Raw genomic sequence first — 21,637 nt, 5'->3', positions numbered from 1 at the left:
TAATATATAGGACCTAGAGTACCCAAAGCAATCTTGAAAAAAGATCAGCAAAATTAGAAGACTTAAATTATCTGACTTCAAGACTTTCGATTGAAGCCACAGTAATCATACATTGTGATTCTGATATAAAAACAAACATAAATGAGATAAAATAGAGAACCCCAGAATAGATACTTATACTTAGGTAGTTACTTGATTTTTGACAGAGATGCCATAGCAATCCAGTAGGGACAGGAAAGTCTTTTCAGCAAATAATACTGGAAGAACTGGATATCCACATGGAAGAGTAAACACTGGCCCCACCCTGCACCATTCAAAAAAAAATTAATTCCGGATGGATCATAATTCTCATCTAAAAGCTAAAACTATAAAGCTTTTTGTAGGAGAATATACTTGTGACTAGGAAGTAGGCAAAGGGCTTTTTTCTTAAAGGATATGGAGAGCAATAAGAGGAAGTTACTAAGTTTTAGGCATCATCAGTGTTTAAAAAGCATTTCATCAAAAAACATTAAGAAATGAATAGAGTGGAAGAAAATATTTGCACACCAATTTCTGACAAGAGGATTGTACCCACACTTTATAAAGAATTGCTATAACTCAGTAGTGAAAAGGAGAATAGCCTGATTTTAAAAATGGGCAGAAGATTTGGATGCATCACAAGAGACGATAAACAAAGGGCCACTGAGCAGCCGGAAAGTGTGCAGTATTGCTAGGCATCAGGAAAACGCTAATTGTGAAACCGCAATGAAATACCATTGCACAACCACGCTAATGGCCTACCCTGAAAAAAGCCAGATCAGTGATTGCCTTTGAGGGGAGGGGAGGGGATGACAGAGATTGACTGAGAAAGGATAGGAAGGGCTTCCTGACAGGGTTCAGGGTTCCCAATTTATGCATTTGATAAAACTCACAAAATAGTATAATTAAGATTTGTTTTACACTGTAAATTTTACCTCAAAAAGTGAACGACGAACTCTAGATAACAATAGACACATGATTAAGTGTCTAAGTTTGAAGTATTTGCAACTTAATTTTTAATGTATCAAAAAATGAGATGTTTTGATAAATAGAAGCAAGAACAGCATAGGTCAGGGCCTTTATTGGAGTTTTCCAGGGAAATAATGGCAGTGCTGGGTAGATTTGCTGAGTAAGTTTCGGACTGGGAGTGCGAGGGATTTCGGCCAGTCTCTGGGCTGTAGGGTGGCTCCTGCTTGCCTAGTACCTAGCCCTAGGGCGAGGTAGGGCCGGAAGCACACAGACTTGGTGTGGGAGTTTGACTAAGTAGCTAGGGTTGTGAGCTCTGGACTGGTTGATTGTGTTTCAAAGTGAGCTCTCGATGGAGTCTCTTGCTGTCTCTAGACCTGGGAGGGGCAGTTTCTCCAGGGTCAAAGCCCCAAATGCCTGAGTATCAAGGATAGAGGAAATAGGAAAAGACAGTTAATACATATTTCAATAAAGTATGAAACTATGGATTTTCAGCCTTCATTCTTCAAAAGTGTACCTTGGAAAATTTAGGCTCTTAAGCCAGCCAGAAGTGGATATAAATCCTGGCTAGTGTCTCAATAGCTTTGTGGCCTTTTGACTTATTTAACTGCTCACATTTATTTCTTTATTTGAAAATAATGGTCCAGTTAATTCACTTATGGGGCTGATAAGAGTATAAATGAGATAATACATCTGAGGCACTTTGAATAGTACCAGGTACATAACAAATGCTTTTTTTTTTTTTTAATACTTAGAAGAGTTTTTAGACTGTCCTGAAGTCAGGCAGTCAGATAAATTCACTAAATGTCGAGCTGTTGTATGTGGGATGGTGATATCACTATGGTTAATTTTATAGTCGATAATGTAATATAATACTTTTTCAGGATATATAGATTTCACCTAGCAAGTACTTTTATTGGTTTACCATTTTCAGACCCATCCTTCTCCTCCTTACTCTTGTCAGCAGCTGAATATTGTGCAGGTTGAGGCTTTTCATCTTCTAGTAATGTACAGACGTTTCTTGTGGACCTCCCTTAATATTGCTTAAATGTATAGAAACATATTTTATTGTAAACTTAATGCTTATGAAAAGGCTAATTTATACTGAGTTCTGTAACCAAGAAAATTCTAACATTAAGTTAATGAATGAGGCCGTTTTTGTTAATACTGATTTTCTGTTCCCATTGTGATTGTGGTGCTGAGTGCTACCCATGACTGAAGCTCTTTTTAGGTCAGTATAGTACCATGTTGTCCTGTGTTGCTAAATTCTCTACCTCTTTTCTCTAAAACCGCTATGAAACGTAGTTTATTTAGCACAGCCTGATCTCACTTAGCCTTTTCAGTGTGATGCCATCATTTACGTGTAGGTCAGTCTCCCTACTTACCTTTGGTGCTGAGGTGATTATCAGACCCAGATCCAGACCCAGACAGAGGTGATGAAGCAGAGCGAGGCTGGTGCTTGTCTGAGTTACCCAGGATATGTGTTTAGAAGATTATGTAAGTTACTGTTTACTTAGAATAAAAATGTAACTTAAAAAATTACTGTAGGAACCAGACAGACCCTTGACAGTACTGTATTTGAGGTGCCCAGGGATCCCCAGATTTCAGCCACAGAAATGCTGATACAGACGCTGTGAAAGTAAAAGCTCAGAAAGCCCCTGGTAGAATGGAAAGTGCTGTTGGACGTGAGCGGGTTGGAATCCTGGCCCTGCCACTTGTGAAGTGTATTACCTTGGTGAGATTGTTTTACTGTTCCTCTGAGGCTCAGTTTCCTCAAATTTAAAATGTGGTAATAATACATAGCTTGCAGGTGATTATGAGGTCCATAATGTATTTGAAATCTCACATAGTTCCTGACATATAGCAGCCACCTTATGAAGGTAATTATTATTACATATTTCATTTCACTGGTTCTAAAATGTACTTTTTTCACTGTGGGATGAATCATATAAATAAAATTTGAAGTTTTTCTTTTTAAGTTTAATGCAAGATAATTTTTGCATTTTAGATTTATTGAAATAGGGAATGTGCAGAGGACTTTTATAAAATAGTTGTCATAAGCAGTTCTATCTTTCTAACATTTTTTCCTGCATTCATTTCTTTTAATATCTTTTAGGAACTTGAAATTATAACTTTCCACTCCTTGTTAACAAACTGGAAACCAGGGAGATACTTTTTTTCCCCCACTGTTATTTAAAATATTATGATTTAGTGTGACTAGGAAAATTGTGATCCAGTTTTTATGCTATAAAAATACTAATTTAGTTACTAGGTACCTTGTTTGCTAGGTGTAGGTGTACAAAGACCTTTGGGAGCCCAAGGTGTTAGAGGGAATTGTTTTCCCCATAAATAAAAACTGTGGTTAGAAAGAATCAATCTGTAAGGAAGAGGGAACAATAAAACTGCCTGATTAATTCCCCTGAACTCCTAGGTCTTAAAAATTGGCCTGGTTTGCTAAGCATACCTAAGGAATTAGTAGGTAAGTCAGAAGGTGGCTAGGAAGGGGCTGTTGACATAGATGTGTGTGGAAGAAAACAGGTTCCTAAGGCCCGTGTCAGATAGAGAGGACATTCTGCTGGAAGAGCATGAACAGGGCTTGGGCTGGCGTTTCGTCATCTCCTGTAGTGAGCTGTCCAGAGGGAGCTGAGACGTCGCAGGATAGAAAATAACAGTCTGTACTTCTTATTCTTATCTAAGGTTAGAAGCATATCTTTTAATGGAAATGTCAAGACAGCGTGACTTACATTTAATTCTGTGGCAGTATTTTCTTTTGTTTGATTTGTTTAATTTTGGTAAAAGGCAATACATTCATGTGGTTTAAAAATCTGTATTTCATGTGTACACATACACATGCATGCACACATAAAAACAACATAGTAAATAAACATGTTGAAAAGTTTCCCTTCCCTTCCCCACCTCCAGTAACTACTGTTCATGGTGCGTGTGTCTCTTTCCCGCATATAAACACAAATACTTACAGAGATTTTCACTTGTCTTTTTTATACAGAGAATAGCTGTACATGCATTTTTATTTTAATATTGTGCATGCTTTTTTCACTTTATTATATTTTAGTGGCCTTTCCATATTGATTCATGGGGAGTTTTATCATATACTAAATTACCATAAGAGTATTTTTTGTTGCTACTGTCCATTTTGATTATTGTTTCATTATCTGAAGTTCCTTTTTTTTCCTTTGGTTTTTTTAAGGTGAAATTTTCAAATGGTAAAGTACACAAATTGTGAGTGCTTAGTAGGATTAGATTTAACAAGTGCATATACAGTGTGTATCAAGATACTCAACATTTCAGTCTCCCAGGAAGTTGATTTTATCCTCTTTCCATCTAAAGGCAACCACTGTTTGAATTTTTTCACTCTTGGTTTGTTTTGCACCTTCTAGAACTTTATGTAAATAGAATCTCTCATGTTCTGCTTCTCTCGGCTGAGTATTTCTGAGATTCTTCCATGTCATGTGTGTCAGTAATCCTTTTTCCAGATTGTTTTGCTTTTCAAGGTCTTTTGCATCTCCATATACATAATTAGATCAGCTTATCAGTTGCTAGAAAATATCTTGCTGAAATCATTTTTGCAATGGAGTTGAAAAAATAGACCAAATATTATTAGGGAATTAGACATCTTAGTATTGAGTTGTTTAATCTTTGAATGTAGTGTATTCCTGTACATACTTAGATTTATTTAATATCTTTCAGCAAGATTTTTAGTTGTTAGTACAAGGGTCTTACACATCTTGCATTAAACCTTTTGTCTAAGTATTTTACGTTTTGACACTATTGTAAATGGAATTTAAATTTTTAATTTTCAAATAGTTTATTGCTATAATAGAAATATAATGGATTTTTATAACCTCCCATTAAATCCTGCAACATTGCTAAATTCACTAATGAGTTGTAGAGTTGCTTCAGATTTTCTGTGTAAACAATGATGCCATTGTTCAGGAAAAGCGGAGTTTTTATTCCAGCTTTATTGAGCTTATTGACATATAACAAATGTAAGTTTAAGGTGTACAATGTGATGATTTGATACATTTTGATATATATTGCAAAATGATTGCCACAATAAAGTTAGTTAACACTTCCATCCCCTCACATAATTACCTTTTTTGCATGTGTGGTGACAAGGTTTTACGGTCTGCTTTCTTGACAGCTTTCAAATATATAATAGAGTACAGGCAAACCTGGGAGATACTGTGGGTTCTGTTCTGGACCTCACAATAAAATAAATGTCATAATAAAGCGAATCACTTGAATTTTTTGGTTTTCCAGTCCATATAAAAGTTACATTTATGCTACACTGTAGTCTGTTAAGTGTGCAGTAGCATTATATCTTTAAAAAAAGAAACAACATGCATACTTTAATTTAAATACATTTTATTGCTAAAAAAAATGCTAGCCATCACCTGAGCCTTCAGTGAGTGGTAATCTTTTCTCTGGTGGAGGGTCTTGCCCCGATATTGATGGCTTCTTCCTGATCAGAGTGATGGTTGCTGAAGGTTGGGGTGGCTGTGGCAATTTCTTAAAACGAGACAGCAGTGCAGTTTGCTGCTTTGATTGACTCTTCCTTTCACCAACTATTTCTCTGTAGCGTGCGGTGCTGTTTGATAGCATTATACTCACAGTAGAACTTCTTTCAAAATTGGAGTGAGTGCTCTCAAGCCCTGCTGCTGCTTTATCAACTCAGTTTATGGAATATTTTAAATCCTTTGTTGTCATTTCACAGTATCTTCACCGGGATTAAGTAGATTCCATCTCGGGAAACCACTTTCTTTGCTCATCGATAAGAAGCAGCTCCTCATCCGTGAAGGTCTTCTCATGACGAGGCAGCAGTTCAGTCACATCTTCAGGCTCCACTTCTGAGTCTAGTTCTCTTGCCGTTTCTGCCACGTCGGCTGTTGGTGCCTCCCCTGGAGTCTTGATCCCCTCCAAGTCATTCCTGAGGGTTGGAATCAGTTTCTTCCATGCTCCTGTTAATGTTGATATTCTGACCTCTTGTGGATCACGAATGTTCTTAATGGCATTTAGAATGATGAATCCTTTCCAGAAAGTTTTCAATTTGTTTTGCCCAGATCATCAGAGGAATCACTATTCATGGCAGCTGTAGCCTTACAGAATGTATTTCCTAAATAATAAGACTTGACAGTCGAAACTACTCCTTGATCGTGGGCTGCAGAATGGATGTTGTGTTAGCAGGCATGAAAACAACATTAATGTCGTTTCACATCATCATTGTTCTTGGGTGACCAGGTGCATTGTCATTGAGCAGTAAAAATTTGCAAGGAGTCTTTTTATCTGAACAGTAGGTCTCAACAGTGGGCTTAAAATATTCAGTAAACCTTGTTGTCAACAGATGTGCTGTCATCCAGGCTTTGTTATTACACTTATAGAGCATAGGCAGAGTTGATTTAGCATAATTTTTAAGGATCCTAGGATTTTTCCAAATGGTCAGTGAGCACTGACTTCAACTTAAAGTCAGCAGCTGCATTCGCCCTTTACAAGAGAGTCAGCCTGTCTCTTAAAGCTTTGAAGCTAGGCATTAACTTCTCTTCTCTGGCTATGAAAGTCCTAGGTAGCATCAAGGCTGTTTCGTCCACCTTGAAAGTCTGTTGTTCCACCTTCATTACTTGTCTTAGCTACATCTTCTGTGTAGCTTGGTGGCCCTTCTACCTCAGCGCTTGCTGCTTCACACCTTGCCCTTTACACACAGAATAGAAGGGAAGAGAAAATTGTCCTGAGTTTGGTCTAGTTTTTTGAGTGATGTAATTTGAAAGCCATTTATGGGAAGAAATTAGCATGTCTAGAAAAATTTAGGCAATTTTCTAACCTCTCCTAAAGAACCAAGTACCTATCCACCAGCTGATTGTCAGGCACTGTTTTTTCACTTCTTTTTAAAATATTCCATGTATACCCAAAGAGGAGTCTATAAATGTCAGTTGATGTGGTTGATAGTATTGTGCAGGTCTTCTATTACATACAGGTTTTGTTTGTTTGTTTTGGTAGGCTAACTGTCCAGAGAGTTACTGAGATTACTCTGATGGCTAATTTGTTCATTTCTTCCTTTCGATCTGTCAGTTTTAACATCTTGTATTTTGAAACTGTATTGTTAAATGCATACAGGATTGTTAATGTCTTCTGATGAATTGACCCTCTTAATGAAACGTCTCTTTTTATCTCTGGCAATATTCTTAGACTTACAGTCTTATTATTTCTGGCACTATGCTTTATTAAACCTACTGCTTGTATGCACTGTGTATTTCCATTCTTGTATTTTCAGCTTACCTATATACTATGTACAAAGTACATGTTTTTGTAGACATTTTGCATCTTGCATTTATTCTGACAAGTCTGCCTCTTGTTGGAGTACCTGGTGTATTTATGTACATGTTATCATTGATAGGTTTGGAATTAGTCTTTTCTTCACATTTTACTCTTTTCAGTTATCTGTTTTTTGTTCTTTTCTCCTTTCTTTCCTTTGGGATTATTTTTTAGTTTTTAATTTTCGTTTTTAGTTATATTTTTAGTTATATCTCTTTGCCCTTGGGGGAGGGGATTTGCTTTCCCCGCGGACAGTGTGCATCTTTGGTTTTGCAATAATGTAGTGGTTTTTAATGCATCCTGTTGCTTCTGCTGCTGCTGTCATATAAATGACATCTCTATACTTTTAAAGTTACAATTTTTTTCTGTAGTTGATCATCCCCTTTTTGTAGAAATTAAGAGAAGAAAAGAATGTTGTCTTTTGTTTATTTACATACCTATACTTCCTAGTTTTCTTAATTTTCCCCCATGATTTAGAGTTTCCATCTGTTGACATTTCCCTTTATCCCGAAGAACTTTTCTTTAGCATTTCTTTGTGCAAAGTCTGCTGGAAATCTCTGATGAGAAATTGTCATTCACATCTTTATGCCTCTGCATGGATGAATTTTTCTGGTTTGGCTGCTGTCAAAGTTAAACAAAGCTGGACTTTGGGTAAAGGTGGTAAAAACAGATTTTATTCAGTAAGCATTGTAGTAGGAAGGAGATCTGAGCTCAGTTCCAACTTGCACAGAGGTAACTGGCAGAATGAGGGGAGTAGCAAGAGGGTAATGAGTGGGGTCTCGAACAGAGTCAGGGAAGTGAAAACTACCCAAAAAGTAGGTAAGAGGCTTGGTCAGTGTCAGTGTGATTAGGCCATCTGTGTCTGCTAACTGGCATTTATCTATCCACAGTTAGACTTCTACCCTCCCTCAGAGGATAGATGAAGACCCTGTGTTTCCTAATGATCGGTTACATTTCAAAGGAATAGTTTTCAGGTCCTTGAGAAAGACCTTGTAGAAGTCACATATACATCTCAAAGAGACAGGAAGGATTTGCAATTTTAAACATTTTAAATGGATGCTCTAAGAAAAGGAGGTCAAGGCCTATGGACGAGTGTTAGCTGGAGCAAATGGTAAATTCTTTTGGCAGTCTTGAGCTTTTCCAGACAGGAACTCAAATGGATCTAGGCCATATCATTGCTAGTAGCCATGCTAGAGTCTGGTCACATCTCTTACTGCAGGGGTTTGGATGGAGTTCTTTGTGCCAAGAATTTTTGTAGTTCTACCAGTTTAAAGATTTTCTTTTCATCTTTTGTTTTTAGCAGTTTGAGAGTGATATGCGATATGCCCAAGTGTGTTTTTGGAGTGTGTGTGTGTGTATTATATATATATATATATATATATATATATATATATATATATATATATACGCCCTTTTTTGGGTGTTGAAACTGCTTGGTATTCACTGAGTTTCTTGAAAGTATAAGTTCAGTTTGTCACTGAAGTTGAAAATGTTTCAGCCATTATTATTTCAGATATTTTCTTGTCTTTCCATCTTTCTGGATTTGCACATGTTACTGAGACTGTTCATTTTGTTATTCAATCTTTTATTTCAGTTCTTCTGATTGGATACTTTCTGTTGATCCATCTGCAGATTCACTTACTCTTCTGTCTTCTCCAACCATTGGGTTAATTTTTAATGTCTGATTTTGTAATTTTCAGTTCTAGAGTTTTCATTTCATTCGTTTTTATAGTTTCCATTACTCAGCTGAGATTCCCATCTGTTCATTAAGTCCATGAGCATATTTATAATAGTTACTTTAAAATTCTTGCCTGTCAGTGCTCCCTGGGGGTCTGTTTCTGCTGACTGTGTTTTCTTTTGACTCGGGGTAACATTCTCCTATTGCTTTATGTTTAGTTTTTTGTGATTTTTTTTTCAATACTGGATATTTGATTTGGGACCAAACATTGTAGAGACTAAATTCTGTTATCTTCCTCTGAAGGGTGTTGATTTTTATTCTAACAGATAGTTTTGGCTGACCTCTAAGGCCAAACTGCCTCTGCAGAAAGCCACAGCTGAAATCTCAGCTTGTTCTTTCAGATTTTGAAGTGCTGGTTTTCAGCAGTCCTCCAGTCTCCCACATGTATAGTTTAGGGGTCTGGACAGAGTTCATACCCCTATTTAGATGGTTTTTTTTTCCCTTTGTGGCTTCCTTCATTATGGGATTTCCCCCTTCTTTTTTCCAGCCTTTCCGGCAGCCCCCAATCCACTCTCTAATTCTGCAGGTCATTAAAACCACTATTTTCTGCTTAAGGTCTCGTTGCCCTGGGTAGCTTACATTGTGGGGTGCCTTTGGATGCAGAGCCACGTAAATGCAGCTCTCATCCAGTGCAGTTCCCCCTTACAAAGGTTTACTTGCCTTCAATTTGTATCTGTTTTTGGTCTCCTCCTTTGTTATCAAATAGTTCATTTTATTATATTTTCAAATAGTTCATTTTATTATATTTTGTTCAGAGGGTATCATTTTTATCCAGAGGAGGTTTTACCTAATTGAGGCTGCTCTGCAGGCCGAACCTCTCTTCTGTTTTGTTTGTGTATTCTTTTGTTAATTGCATGCTACTTGCGTTATTGAGGATTCATAATGTGTTTCAGGATCTGATAGGGCCAGTCTCTTTGTCAGAATTTTCCTGGTTGGTTGGTTATATTTTGGATAATTTTGTCTGGGTCTTAAAATTTTTTTAATTTTTTATTGAGAGCACATCAAATACATAAATTTGGCCCAACTGATACTGCTCTGATGTTGTGTTCCTCTCTAGGAAGATGTGTTTTCTCTACTCAGTTTACTTTGTGTTCTTTAGTAATAATTAAAATGTTTCTTTGTATAGTTTTGACGCATTTATAATTACATTTATTCTAGATGCTTTGTATATTTTGTGGTAAATTGATTCTTTAAAAAAATTCTAATATAAACAAGGAAAAATTTTACTAGCTAGAACAAATTTAACACTTTAAAATAAAACTTCCAGTTTGTGAGAGAGAAAATAATCAATAGAACTGAGGCTTAAATATACCCTACGATGGCAGTTGGAAAGTAGCTGGGTTAGAGTTGGGATCTAGATCTTTCTGCCTCTAGAGTGCCTGTTTTTAACAACTGATTACTATTTATTGTTCTCTGATTAATCTCAAGGCTTGAATAAAGCACAGCTTAAACTCTTTGTGCCCTCTTACATTATGGTTCTCGTGACAGCTCCAGATTTACTTGAGTGAAATGTTCACTTTAATCTCATAAGAGCCGAATAGCCTCTTTATCTACTCTTGTCAGTCATTTTCCTCAAATCATTTTTAAGGAGAGAAAAGTAAGACCTGTACTGTTCCTTCTGAGGTTTAAATTCAGATTTATGAGATGCTGGAATTTAGTTGATTTTATTGTATTTTAAACTACATGGTGCTATATGTTTCCAGTAGATATTTGATAAATATCTTAAATACAAGAACCATTTATGGCATGGTGTTTTAGTCAGTACACCTTCAGGGAAAATAGAAAAGGTGTGAATTATCTTCCAATTTCTTGACTTTTTCTAACTTATTTTTATAGTCTGAGAAAAGGAGGTTAGTTTTCTGACACCTAAAAATTAAGAGAATCTGTAAAATATCACAAAAAGCTGTTGGAAAATGTCTGAAAATGAAATTTTAAAAAGCCATCCAGTATTGTACTTACTGTAGCCCCCAAAGCGTGGTGTGAAATGTTGCTGGAGCCCAGTGGCTGTGCAGGAGGCCCTGGAGCACTGAATCCCAGCCGCCCACGTGAAGTGTGTCGCCCGCCAGGAAGACCGCACTTCTCACCACGGCCCTTTGAACTGCTGATTGAGTTAGCTCATTAGCAAAGTATACATCTGGAATTTAATCAGTTGTTTAATTTTGTTTTCAGAAGTTGTTTTGAAGTGATGCTTTTGTAGTATGTAAGAAATGGAGTTGAGTTTCAGAAATTATCTTTTGCCTCTAAGTTTATAAGTACAACTTTTGTGACCTGAGACACCTCTGGCAGTCAGAAGTTCCATTCCAGACTGTTTTCTTCCCTTCTCACATGGATGAGAACTTAACTTTGGAATGAAATGATGGCAGGGAAAATAGGCCGACTTATATCTGGGCTGCCCATGTCCTGGAAAGAAATGTGGAAGGGAAATTTTGAGGTCTTTCTGGTCTGTATCTTCCAGTGTATTGATGAGGAAAACTAGATGTAGCAGCTTTGTCGTATTCATACTGTATCTTAAGGATTTAGTGCTTTCACAGGTCTTTAGTCCTCACAGCAATTTCTTAAAACTTTTAAGGTAGTGTGCTATGTTGGAATGACTTCATAATCCATTCTCGTGTCCTTAGAAGTAAGGAGAGCAATAATAATTTTCAGTAAAACTGAATATTCAAGTATCTCAAACAAATATTCTGAAAATCTTAACTGTGGTTGTATGTCTATTTTAATTGGAATTTTTCCTATTTTAAAAATACCAGTTGACATCCGTTTTTAGATAAGCTGTTTAAAAAACTGAATTATAAAATGAAGCACTGTTAGTAAGGCTAATGGTGTAAGTATTAGATCTTTTGTTGTGAGTAGAGGAAATTGGAAAAGTCATAGGTATGATTTCATTAAGCTAGAGAGCGTTGGTGTTCACATTTTAAAAACATAATCATAACTTATCTGGAGTCACATGTTCCATTTTATTGGCTTCCTTCATATAGAAAATATAGAAACCAGTACTAAATGCCTGTGAAAAAGTGAAGCAGTGTATATTTTCTGGGTGAAGGAAGTATTCTGTACATTTTCCATGTTTTACATCATGGTAATTTGAATAACCATGCTTCCATGTTCACATCAATTTTTTGTTTTTCAATTTATGCACAGCACTTGCTCTGAAATTTGGGGACTGAGTACACCAAATACGATAGATCAGTGGGATACAACAGGCCTTTACAGCTTCTCTGAACAAACCAGGTGAATATTCTGCCCTCTGTCGAATCCTAGAGATCTTGTGGGAGGGAGGGTGTTTTGGAAGACCTATAGTGGGTTGCTTAGTATATTTTGCCTAGGATGTTTCCTTAATGTAAAATAAGGCATGGCATTTAAAGTAACTGCTTGCCAGTATTAAAAATATATTAAATGTTTCAGCTGATGTTTTGATCGATGAAATTCTAGTTTTGAATCTTCTTTAAATTATTGCACCCCCTAAAGAATAGGAGCTTTGATGACTATATTCTCATTTTAGTTTGAGGTTAGATTATAATCTGTTGTTGGCCTAATTTTTAAGTAGCTACATAACCAGTTTTTGCTAAATTTCTTGCTATCATCTAAATCTCATCCTTATACTAATAATTACATAGTTATTTACTGAACCCCTTATCACAGTTAATGCTAGGCTAACTCTGTTTTATGTTATCTTTTTTTTTAAACCACCTTATTCTCTTTTTTGAGCATATTGGTATTTGTCCATTTCATCTCATCATACTCATCACCATCTGTATTTATGTGTGAGCTACAGAAATATACCTCAGTACTCAAAACAATCACAACTGGGTAATATGTTACATTAGTTTAGTAAGTTACTTTTACATCATTGTTGGATTTATCATTCTTCACACTAGTTCCTTTTTTGATAATTCAGTCACCTGCAGAATTAATGCCCTTTCAAGCCTCCCTGAAAAAGAGTTTGATTCACTAAAGATAGAAGTTGAGTTTTTTTTACTATAACTATATGATACTCTTTAAAAAATCATTTTCCCCAAATGGTTACCCGTCCATTGACACTTGGGTTGTTATGTAGCATGTTTGTAAGAGACATGCTGTGCTGCTGCTTCCTGTTTTATCAGATCCATTAGATAGTACGTTTTTCTTCTTGTCCTCACTGAAACTAACTAAGTGTCCGTCATTCCTTTCTTTATGCTCGTATTGTACTAATTTAGCCCAACTGAGTGTATTTTTTTTTTTTTTTAAGTGCTCACCTTTCTTTTCCCCTTGCTTCCCAATAGGTCTCTTGATGGTCGTCTTCAGGTGTCCCATCGGAAAGGACTGCCGCATGTTATATATTGCCGATTGTGGCGCTGGCCTGATCTTCACAGTCATCATGAACTCAAGGCAATTGAAAATTGTGAATATGCTTTTAATCTTAAAAAGGATGAAGTATGTGTAAACCCTTACCACTACCAGAGGGTTGAGACACCAGGTAGGAATATTAGATTTTTTTTTCCCTCTTGTTTTAAATTAAATGCTTGAACTTAAGTATGTTAGGTACTCCTATACCTAATTGACCTAGGGAAGTTTTTATGTAAAACTCTAATAAATTACCTTAAATTTAGTTTTTTTGGGGTTTTTTTTGGTGGTAATTAAAAGTACTTTAAAAGTTTTTACATATATTATAAAAAAATATCTTAGAGGAAAAGATATGTTAGCTTTTTGGGATAGCGTACTATTTCACATCAAAGTACATACTAGGAAATTCTGATCTCACACATTCACAGTCTGCTTAGAACTGAATGATACTGCTCATTACCTTTCTGCTGCATTAACTGTTTTCAGTCATTTTGCTCTTTGTTTTTTGTTTTGATGTACTTTTATGACATCATTTGGATCTAAGCAGTTTGGTAAAACTCATAGCAAGACTTCAAGTTTACTTAGCTTTATACTTGGAGTTTTCTAAAATACGACAGCTGTATTTTCAAAAAATAACCTTAAATCTGATTTTACAAATGTTTCTGCAACCTTTCCAATGGGAATTTATGAACCTCTATGGTAATATGATATTACCAGGATCACTTTGTCCTCAAAAGTACAAGATAAATTGGGACTTGGAAATTTAGATCCTGGACTTTATGGTGTGTTAAAATCATAATGAGGTTTGTCAATTTCTCAGTAACCAAATAATAGTAAATAGGCAGACCTTAAACTTTAAAAATTAACCAGGCTTTCTTCATTCTTTGTGAAAGCTTTTAATAAAGGCGTACCCCTCCCTGTTTTGCTCTGCCATTAACTTGGATTTCTCTTGCTCTTTTAGTTTTGCCTCCAGTCTTAGTGCCCCGGCACACTGAGATCTTAACAGAACTGCCACCCCTGGATGATTATACCCACTCCATTCCAGAAAACACTAACTTCCCAGCGGGAATTGAGCCACAGAGTAATTATATCCCAGGTATTTTTGTCTTCTGAATTTCCTAAAACTTGAGATAGATACAAATTTTGTTCATAAACATTCAAGTATGGTTTGACTTAAAAAAAAAAAAAAGCTTCTGGATTTTGAATACAAAAATCTGATTTATTGTGTGATTATTTTGTGAAATGTATTAGCCTACCACTTTAAATGTTTTTGTCTGGAGGAGGAATGTTTTCCTTTGTATTTCATTTTCTTTTGTGTTAGCTTTAGTTAAAGCACCATGAGCAGCAGAAGAGATCTAGTAAGTTTGTCTTAAGTTGTTAAAGCTGAGATGCAGAATGTAAGCAAAATAAGTGGTACAAGAACAAAATATTTCTGAAACAGGCGTAACTAAAAATCGACCAAATAATCACTTCTGTACCTCGTTTGATAATGTTTAAGAGACATGTAATGTTTCTGTAGAAGATACAAAATTTTAGTTCTGCAAATACAGCAGTACGTATGTTGTACTGAAAAATCAGAAAGCCTCTATTTTAGTTCTTTTTCATCTGAGCCTCAGTAATGCTGAAAAATAAATGCACTCAACTACATTGTTCTCAAATTCTGCTGTTTTATTATGTGTCCAGTGCTATTCCATGATATGGGAGCTACTCTTAGTTTTCACTATTTGTTAGGAGAGCAACTAATAATTTCTTACTTTTTTGTCTGTTTCCCTTTTTTGATTTTTGGTTTCTTTCGAAGCACAAACTAAAGGTATAATATTAAGATGAGCATTTAGCTACACATTGGATTTTTGTGTCTTTTCTTTTTTTCTCCTTGTGTAGTACTTCTCTGTTCCACTCATGTTTATTTTATACAACTGAAAATAGGTAAATAACTCAGTTTCTAGGATATTAAAAACATTTAATGTGTCTTATCATGGACATAATGCTTGTTTGTTGGAGATAATTTTGAAAAGATAAGGAAAAGAGAGGATTTTTTTTAAAATAGCTAACTTTAAAGTTTGAAAGTGTTTCTAATTATTTTAATTTTTTTTTCTTTTATTACTATTTTATTCCAAAAAGCAGATTTAAATCTGTGAGTTGGGGTGGGGGCATATTTAAGTGTGCGATGTGGAAATTAGTATTATTCAACAATTCTGAGGAAACTGAAGTGTAAGCATATGCTCTTGTAAGACAGCCTACCCAAAAATTCCTTGGAAGGCTGTTAGTCAAAGTGTTCAGTGGCTTTCACTTGTGGAGATGTTTGGGCTTCTTTTCCCTCTCATCTTTATTTGTTTGGATTTGGTTATTTTACATAGCAGAAAATCACAAGTGGATTATTACACCTCTCTGCTTATCTGAACAGTGGGGCTTCAACCCAGCTCCAAGTGACAGCAAAACCTTCGGGTTCACTTTTTATTCCACTGCAAAAGAAATTTTAACATTTCCTCCAAAATGCTAATAGCTTGTTTATTATTTTATAGATAAATAATAATGGAGAAAAGTGGAAAAGGATAAAGTATTTAGAAGTTCGGTGTTTTCTTCCTATTTAGACCTTTGAGATATGGGTGGTTAAACTGGCAAAGCTTAGTAGCTCTTTTTAATTTTATTTACTGTAACCTTTAAAATAGCATATAATGGCATGTTTTATCCTTATTTTTATATTCTTTGTTGTTTGAGTATCTGAAGGGTTTTTTAAATTAGAACTTCATTATTAAAAATTTGGGGGTACTGACACTTAAATGAAAAGCTTTATACTTAAGTTAAAATTTATAGTTAGCTTATTGAAGAGAGGTTGTGAAGAGTTAATGAAGGAGACCTTCAACCCACATCTTCTCTCTCCTCTCCTGATAATTATAAAATTCTTTTAGATACATATATCCACATTGCTTACAACTGTACAGCAATATAAAATGTTAAGACTATTGATAATCATTTAAACTTATTTTTTCTCCTTGAAATTATAATTGGTAGAATTGTATAAATGTTTTTATTTTGCATAAATCTTATTCAGATATTCAGATCCCTCCTGAATATAAACATTTTGTTCACAAACCATATTGGAAATGATACGTTAGAATCTTACATCTTTTCAGGAAGTAGTTTGCCTCAGTTTTGTGTAGTTGTCAGTGAATTTAATTTTCTGCCTCAAGCACTCAGGATTTACTGGTTAGAAATCCCTGGAGCAACACACTTTTTAAGGTAAAATTCAAACAGTCCTGAATTACATTACCATATTTTGCCCTGTTGAACCCCGTATAAGATGTAATGCTGTATTACTTCGTTATCTGAAATCTTGTGTGCGTGTGGTGTGTGTCCTTTAATTATCTCTAAGTACCCATCCATGATGGCCATTAGTTTAAAAAATTATTGTCGATATTAATTTCTTTGAAGCATACTGATTGAGAACTGAGGCATCTTTGAACTTACATTCTTGGCTCTTGCCCCAGGTAATATACATAATAGAATGAGCCAGATATGTAAATAATAGCTATGAAGATATGCCCAGAGAGCTCAGTTGCGTTACAAGTAGGTTTTAAGGATTCACCTGTAAGTTTTGGATCAGAACCTGAATCATAAACCCTCAGTGTCCAATACTGTGTTTTATAATAATGTTATATAACGTTTATATGTGTTACTTGGGATGGTTTGTTGGTTATCTTTGGCACCTGGGAGAACAGGCAATGAGATTAAACTGAAGCTGTGCTTGATTTGCTCTTAACTTTCCTAGAAACGCCACCTCCCGGGTATATCAGTGAAGATGGAGAAACAAGCGATCAACAGTTGAACCAAAGTATGGATACAGGTAAAAAAAACTCAAAATTTCTCAGTAATTAGATACACATTTTTGCCTTGTTTGTAAGATTTATAACCCTTACATTTAGAGAAGTTGGGACACATATCAAAAAAAAGAATCTTTTATCTTGATTTAGTCATATTTGAACCATCAAAGGGAGGACCCTGTTGTCAGTGAAAGATTAACATGCTACTTTGCAGAATAATTAAGTTTTCTCTTATTAAAGTAAATAAAAATTAGAGAACACTCAGTACTTTTTAAGTATTCTTTGCTTCTGTTTAAAGTTTTATGAATACATGTCTGTGAATAAGTGTCTTTGTGATAAAGCTAATTAGCCCAGTAACATTTTCAGAGGAGTTTGGAGATAAGAGATGGGGATCAACTTTTTCGTGCTCCTTTAACTCAGTAGTGAGTTGTGAACTATGGTAGATTGTTTACAGGGAATACCTTGTATATTGTACCTGACCTAATACAATTAATTTCTAATATTTAGCTGTCAAGTTCAAACACAATGAAGAAAAATTTTAACATGTAATAAATATTACACGCATCAAAGCTTTAAAACAGTTGTTATGTAATCAAATGTACATAATTCATAGGAACTGGTAGGTTCCAGTGAAATAGCTGTGATGTCATCGTAGTTATCTGTTTGATCTGTTTCACCCTGGTTGTATCTTAGGGATTGGACACCTTAACATCACAATCTGACAAGTTAGAGCATCCACTTTTCTAAACAGTTTATACTAAAGCATCGTATAGTTATGATAATCTAAGTTATTTTTCAAATGCTGGGGTGGTGGTTGCCTTTACAATAATTCTGCTGTTTGAATTCTTTCATTGTTTAGACTCCAGGTAAAGAAGCTTCTGCTATAGCTAATTATACTTACAGTTTCTCAGAATAGTAGATAACCAAGAAAAGTAGATAATGATCATTGCAAATAACATGCACATCTTAATGCAGATGTCTTACTGCAAATGATACTTGGCTTTCCAAATAGATCTTCCTAACATGCCTATATGTCAAGAACTGTATTCCTGAATCAACCCATGTTCCTTTTTGACCCGTGATGGACAGTTGCTACTGTGACACTTCAAAGTGAATGTCATGAAAGTATGCCCTGATGACATTATTAGTCATCAGAGAAATGCAGATCAAACCCATAATGACATACCACTTCATACCCTCTAGAACGGCTGTAATCAAAAAAGGACAATAACTACTGTTGATGAGGATTAGGAGAAGCTGGAATCTTTATATATTGCTAGTAGAATGTAAAATGGTTCAGTTGCCTTGGAAAATTTTGCTATTCCTCACAGTTAAATATAGAACAACAATATGACCCAGCAATATCACTTCTAGGTATATACCCAAGAAAATTGACAGGATGTCCACACTAAACTTGTACACAAATATTCATGTAAGCATTATTCATAGGGGTCCGAAAGTGGAAACAGCCCAATTGCCCATCAGTTCATTAATGGAGAAATTAAATAAGTTATATCCACGCGTTGGAATATTACTCAGCCATATAAACGCATAAAGTACTGATGCATGCTGCAGCACGGATGGACCTAGACGGCATTGTATTAGGTGAGGGAGGCTGGGCGCACAAGGCCCTAAGGGTTCCAGTTAGTGTATAAATGCCTTTTTGATAATATAGCTGAAACTTGGGAGGAGCAGTAAGATGAATATAATCACTGGTTATGGTAATGGGTCAAGATCCAAAGGGGAGAATAAGCTGAGTCAGCTGAAATGAATTCCGTGTTGTGGAGCTAGCTTTGTACCTAATATTTCTGATTCTGTTTCAGTGGGGAAATGGTACTGTCTTTTTCAAAATGACACATTTAAAATACTCTAATGACAATGACAGTGTGAATATTTGATTTATAAGATGCTAAAAGTTGGTTTAAATACGAGTCTTCTACCCGCTATCTAATTCGTTCTCTTAGTGCCATGGCAAGAATTTTCTGACTGATGCAGGGTCCCAGTTTAGAACAAAATTGATCTCTCTTTAAACTCTGGTGCATACCTTCCCAGAGGGAAGGACATAATTCAATTAATGTGTCAATCCCTGCTGGGATAGAAGGAGTTAATTTTTTTTTTAAGGGTAACCAGAGGCCAGATAAAGCAGAATAAAGAACTATGTGAACAAGTACCTATTATTTTTTGCTTTGCCTTTTCTTTTTTTTAAATAAATTTTCTGATCAAGACTTTATTCTTTAAAGTTTGGGGATATTAGCAATCAGGGTGGACATAACAAGAAATCGGTTTGATTTAGTTCTAAGTTTTTGTCTTGCAAGCCAGTCATTTTGTGTACCCCTAGACAAGGGTTACAAGCCCCACTTAGGAGATGGCTTGTCTAACCAAATGTGTGCCATCAGGAGAGCATGGTCGGACTCTGAGCCAGACTACCTGAGTTTGAATTGTCTGTCTACCATGTATGAGCTAGATGACCTAGGCACATCTCTAAATTAGGGGTAATTATAGTATCCTAACTCATAGGGTTGTTAACAGAGTCAATTTTTGTAAAGCAGTTAAATGTTCTTAACTCATAGCAAATACTGTATGAGTGTATTTAAAGAAAATATAAAAAGATGGATTAACCATTAAGAAAAAGGAAGAAGGTTGATTGCGCAAAGATTAGAAATAAGTTGAGGGATTGAGATCCAGAAGCAGAAGCGGTTCATCTTCATGGTTAGGATCTCCTCAATAAAATAGGGAAGTGAGGATGTTTGTCAAGAATAAAGGGTCAGGTTTGAGAACTTTAGGGTAGTGATCATATTGGCTGTGTCTTCTCTGCATTGTTTTTCAGTTTTTAGCATAGACATACAGCGTATCTGTCATTAGGTGCATTCTTTACTGTTTTAACATTTTTAGTGCTGTGATAAATGTTATTTTCAATTTTATTTTTAATTCTTCCTAGGATGTAGAATAAAATTTGATTTTTGTATATTGATCCTTTTCCTTGCAACTTTGCTAAGGTCACTTTTTGTATATAGTATTCTGTAGATTACTAAGATTTTCTGTATACCTTGTCATCTCTCAAACAAAGACAGTTTTATGTCTTGTTTTTTTAATCTTTCTGCTTTCTATTTTTTTCTATCCTGGCTAAGATTTCCAGTAAACTATTGAATAGAAATACTAAGAAAAGATGGGAGGGTAAGCTCAGTAGTAGAGTGCATGCTTAGCATGCATGAGGTCCTGCGTTCAATCCCTAGTCCCTCTATTAAAATAAATAAACAAACAAACAAACAAACCTAATTACGCCCCTCCCCACAAGAAAATTTTTAAAAAACCAAAGAAATACTAAGAATGGACATTTTTGTATTGTTTTTGTTACAGAGGAAACACATTTAATAATTCCCTGCCATGAGTAAGATGTTAATTATGGATTTTTAATAGATTCTCTTTATGAGACTGAAGATGATCCTTTCTGTTCCTTGTGTTCTGAATGTTTTTAATGAATGGCTGTGGAATTTTATCCAGACTGCATCTGTTAAGAGGATCATACAATTTTACTCCTTTTTGAAGTGAATTCCACTAAGTGATTTTTCTGATAACATACCCACTTTGACTTTATTTGGTTATGATAACTAACACTTTGAAAATATTTATGGGTTTGATTTGCTAATGTTTTTAAAGTGTTTTTACCTCTATGTTTATGAGAGACTTTGGTCTTTAGTTTTCTTGTCATGTTTTTCTGTAGCTTCAATGTCGTAGTAATCGTGGGCTCAAAATACACTGGAAGAGGTTTTCTCCTGTTTTCTACTGTGACTCTGCTGGTTGCTTCTAATAAGTATTTAATGGAGTAAACAGTTTAAAAGATATGAAAAATTGGGCAGTTTCCTCCATTTCTAATAGTGGCTTTGTTTATTTTATCTCAGCTTCAGGAAACAGCAGTGAGTTTTGGTTCATTGTTCTAAATATATTTTGACCTTTCTGAGTTGTACCTGCTGTGACTTGCCAACAGATTTTTCAAACTGAGGAACGAAAAAAGAACATAAGAACTTTGTTATGAAAGGCTGCTGTTTACCAGCTTATTATCACCTCTTCTCTATTTTTGATCATTTGTTTATCTGGGGTTGCCGTTCACCTGTGCTGCCTGGTGTTCTGTGTCGTGGTTACAGCAGTGTGGAGAGGGGAGAGATGCGCACGGGCGTCTGATCTGTCTTACTCTGCGTCTGTGTTAGAGTGGTATTACTGTGTGCTTAAAGCGTGGGAGCTGTAGGTCGTGCTCTTTTAGATAACATTCCCAAAATATGTGGAGAATGATGATGAGAAAACAAAATTTATATACTACAATTACATAATGATTATTTAACAGCAGTTTACAACAAATATGTTTTAAAATTTAGTTGCATGGAGTTGAGTGAAGTAATCTCATTCTTTTTTTCTTGTGTTTGTGTTTCTTCCTTCTTTCTCTAATTTTATG

The 21,637-nt window shown here is 35.4% G+C and overlaps 1 protein-coding gene across 3 annotated transcripts in view; it reads left to right on the top strand.

The window, feature by feature from the left end:
* Positions 1–21,637, top strand: part of SMAD2 (SMAD family member 2) — a 72,359-nt gene that overhangs the window by 32,968 nt on the left and 17,754 nt on the right. For all 3 annotated transcript variants that reach the window (XM_074355381.1, XM_074355382.1, XM_074355380.1), the window contains exons 3-6: positions 12,188–12,277; positions 13,309–13,502; positions 14,331–14,465; positions 17,139–17,213. In XM_074355381.1, coding sequence (XP_074211482.1) covers positions 12,188–12,277; positions 13,309–13,502; positions 14,331–14,465; positions 17,139–17,213 — 494 coding nt within the window. The remainder of the gene's footprint in view (positions 1–12,187; positions 12,278–13,308; positions 13,503–14,330; positions 14,466–17,138; positions 17,214–21,637) is intronic.

The sequence above is a fragment of the Camelus bactrianus genome, chromosome 30 (assembly GCF_048773025.1).
Source record: "Camelus bactrianus isolate YW-2024 breed Bactrian camel chromosome 30, ASM4877302v1, whole genome shotgun sequence".
Lineage (NCBI taxonomy): Eukaryota > Metazoa > Chordata > Mammalia > Artiodactyla > Camelidae > Camelus > Camelus bactrianus.
Note: the sequence above shows the minus strand (reverse complement) of the source record. Positions and strands in the feature narration are given on the sequence as shown.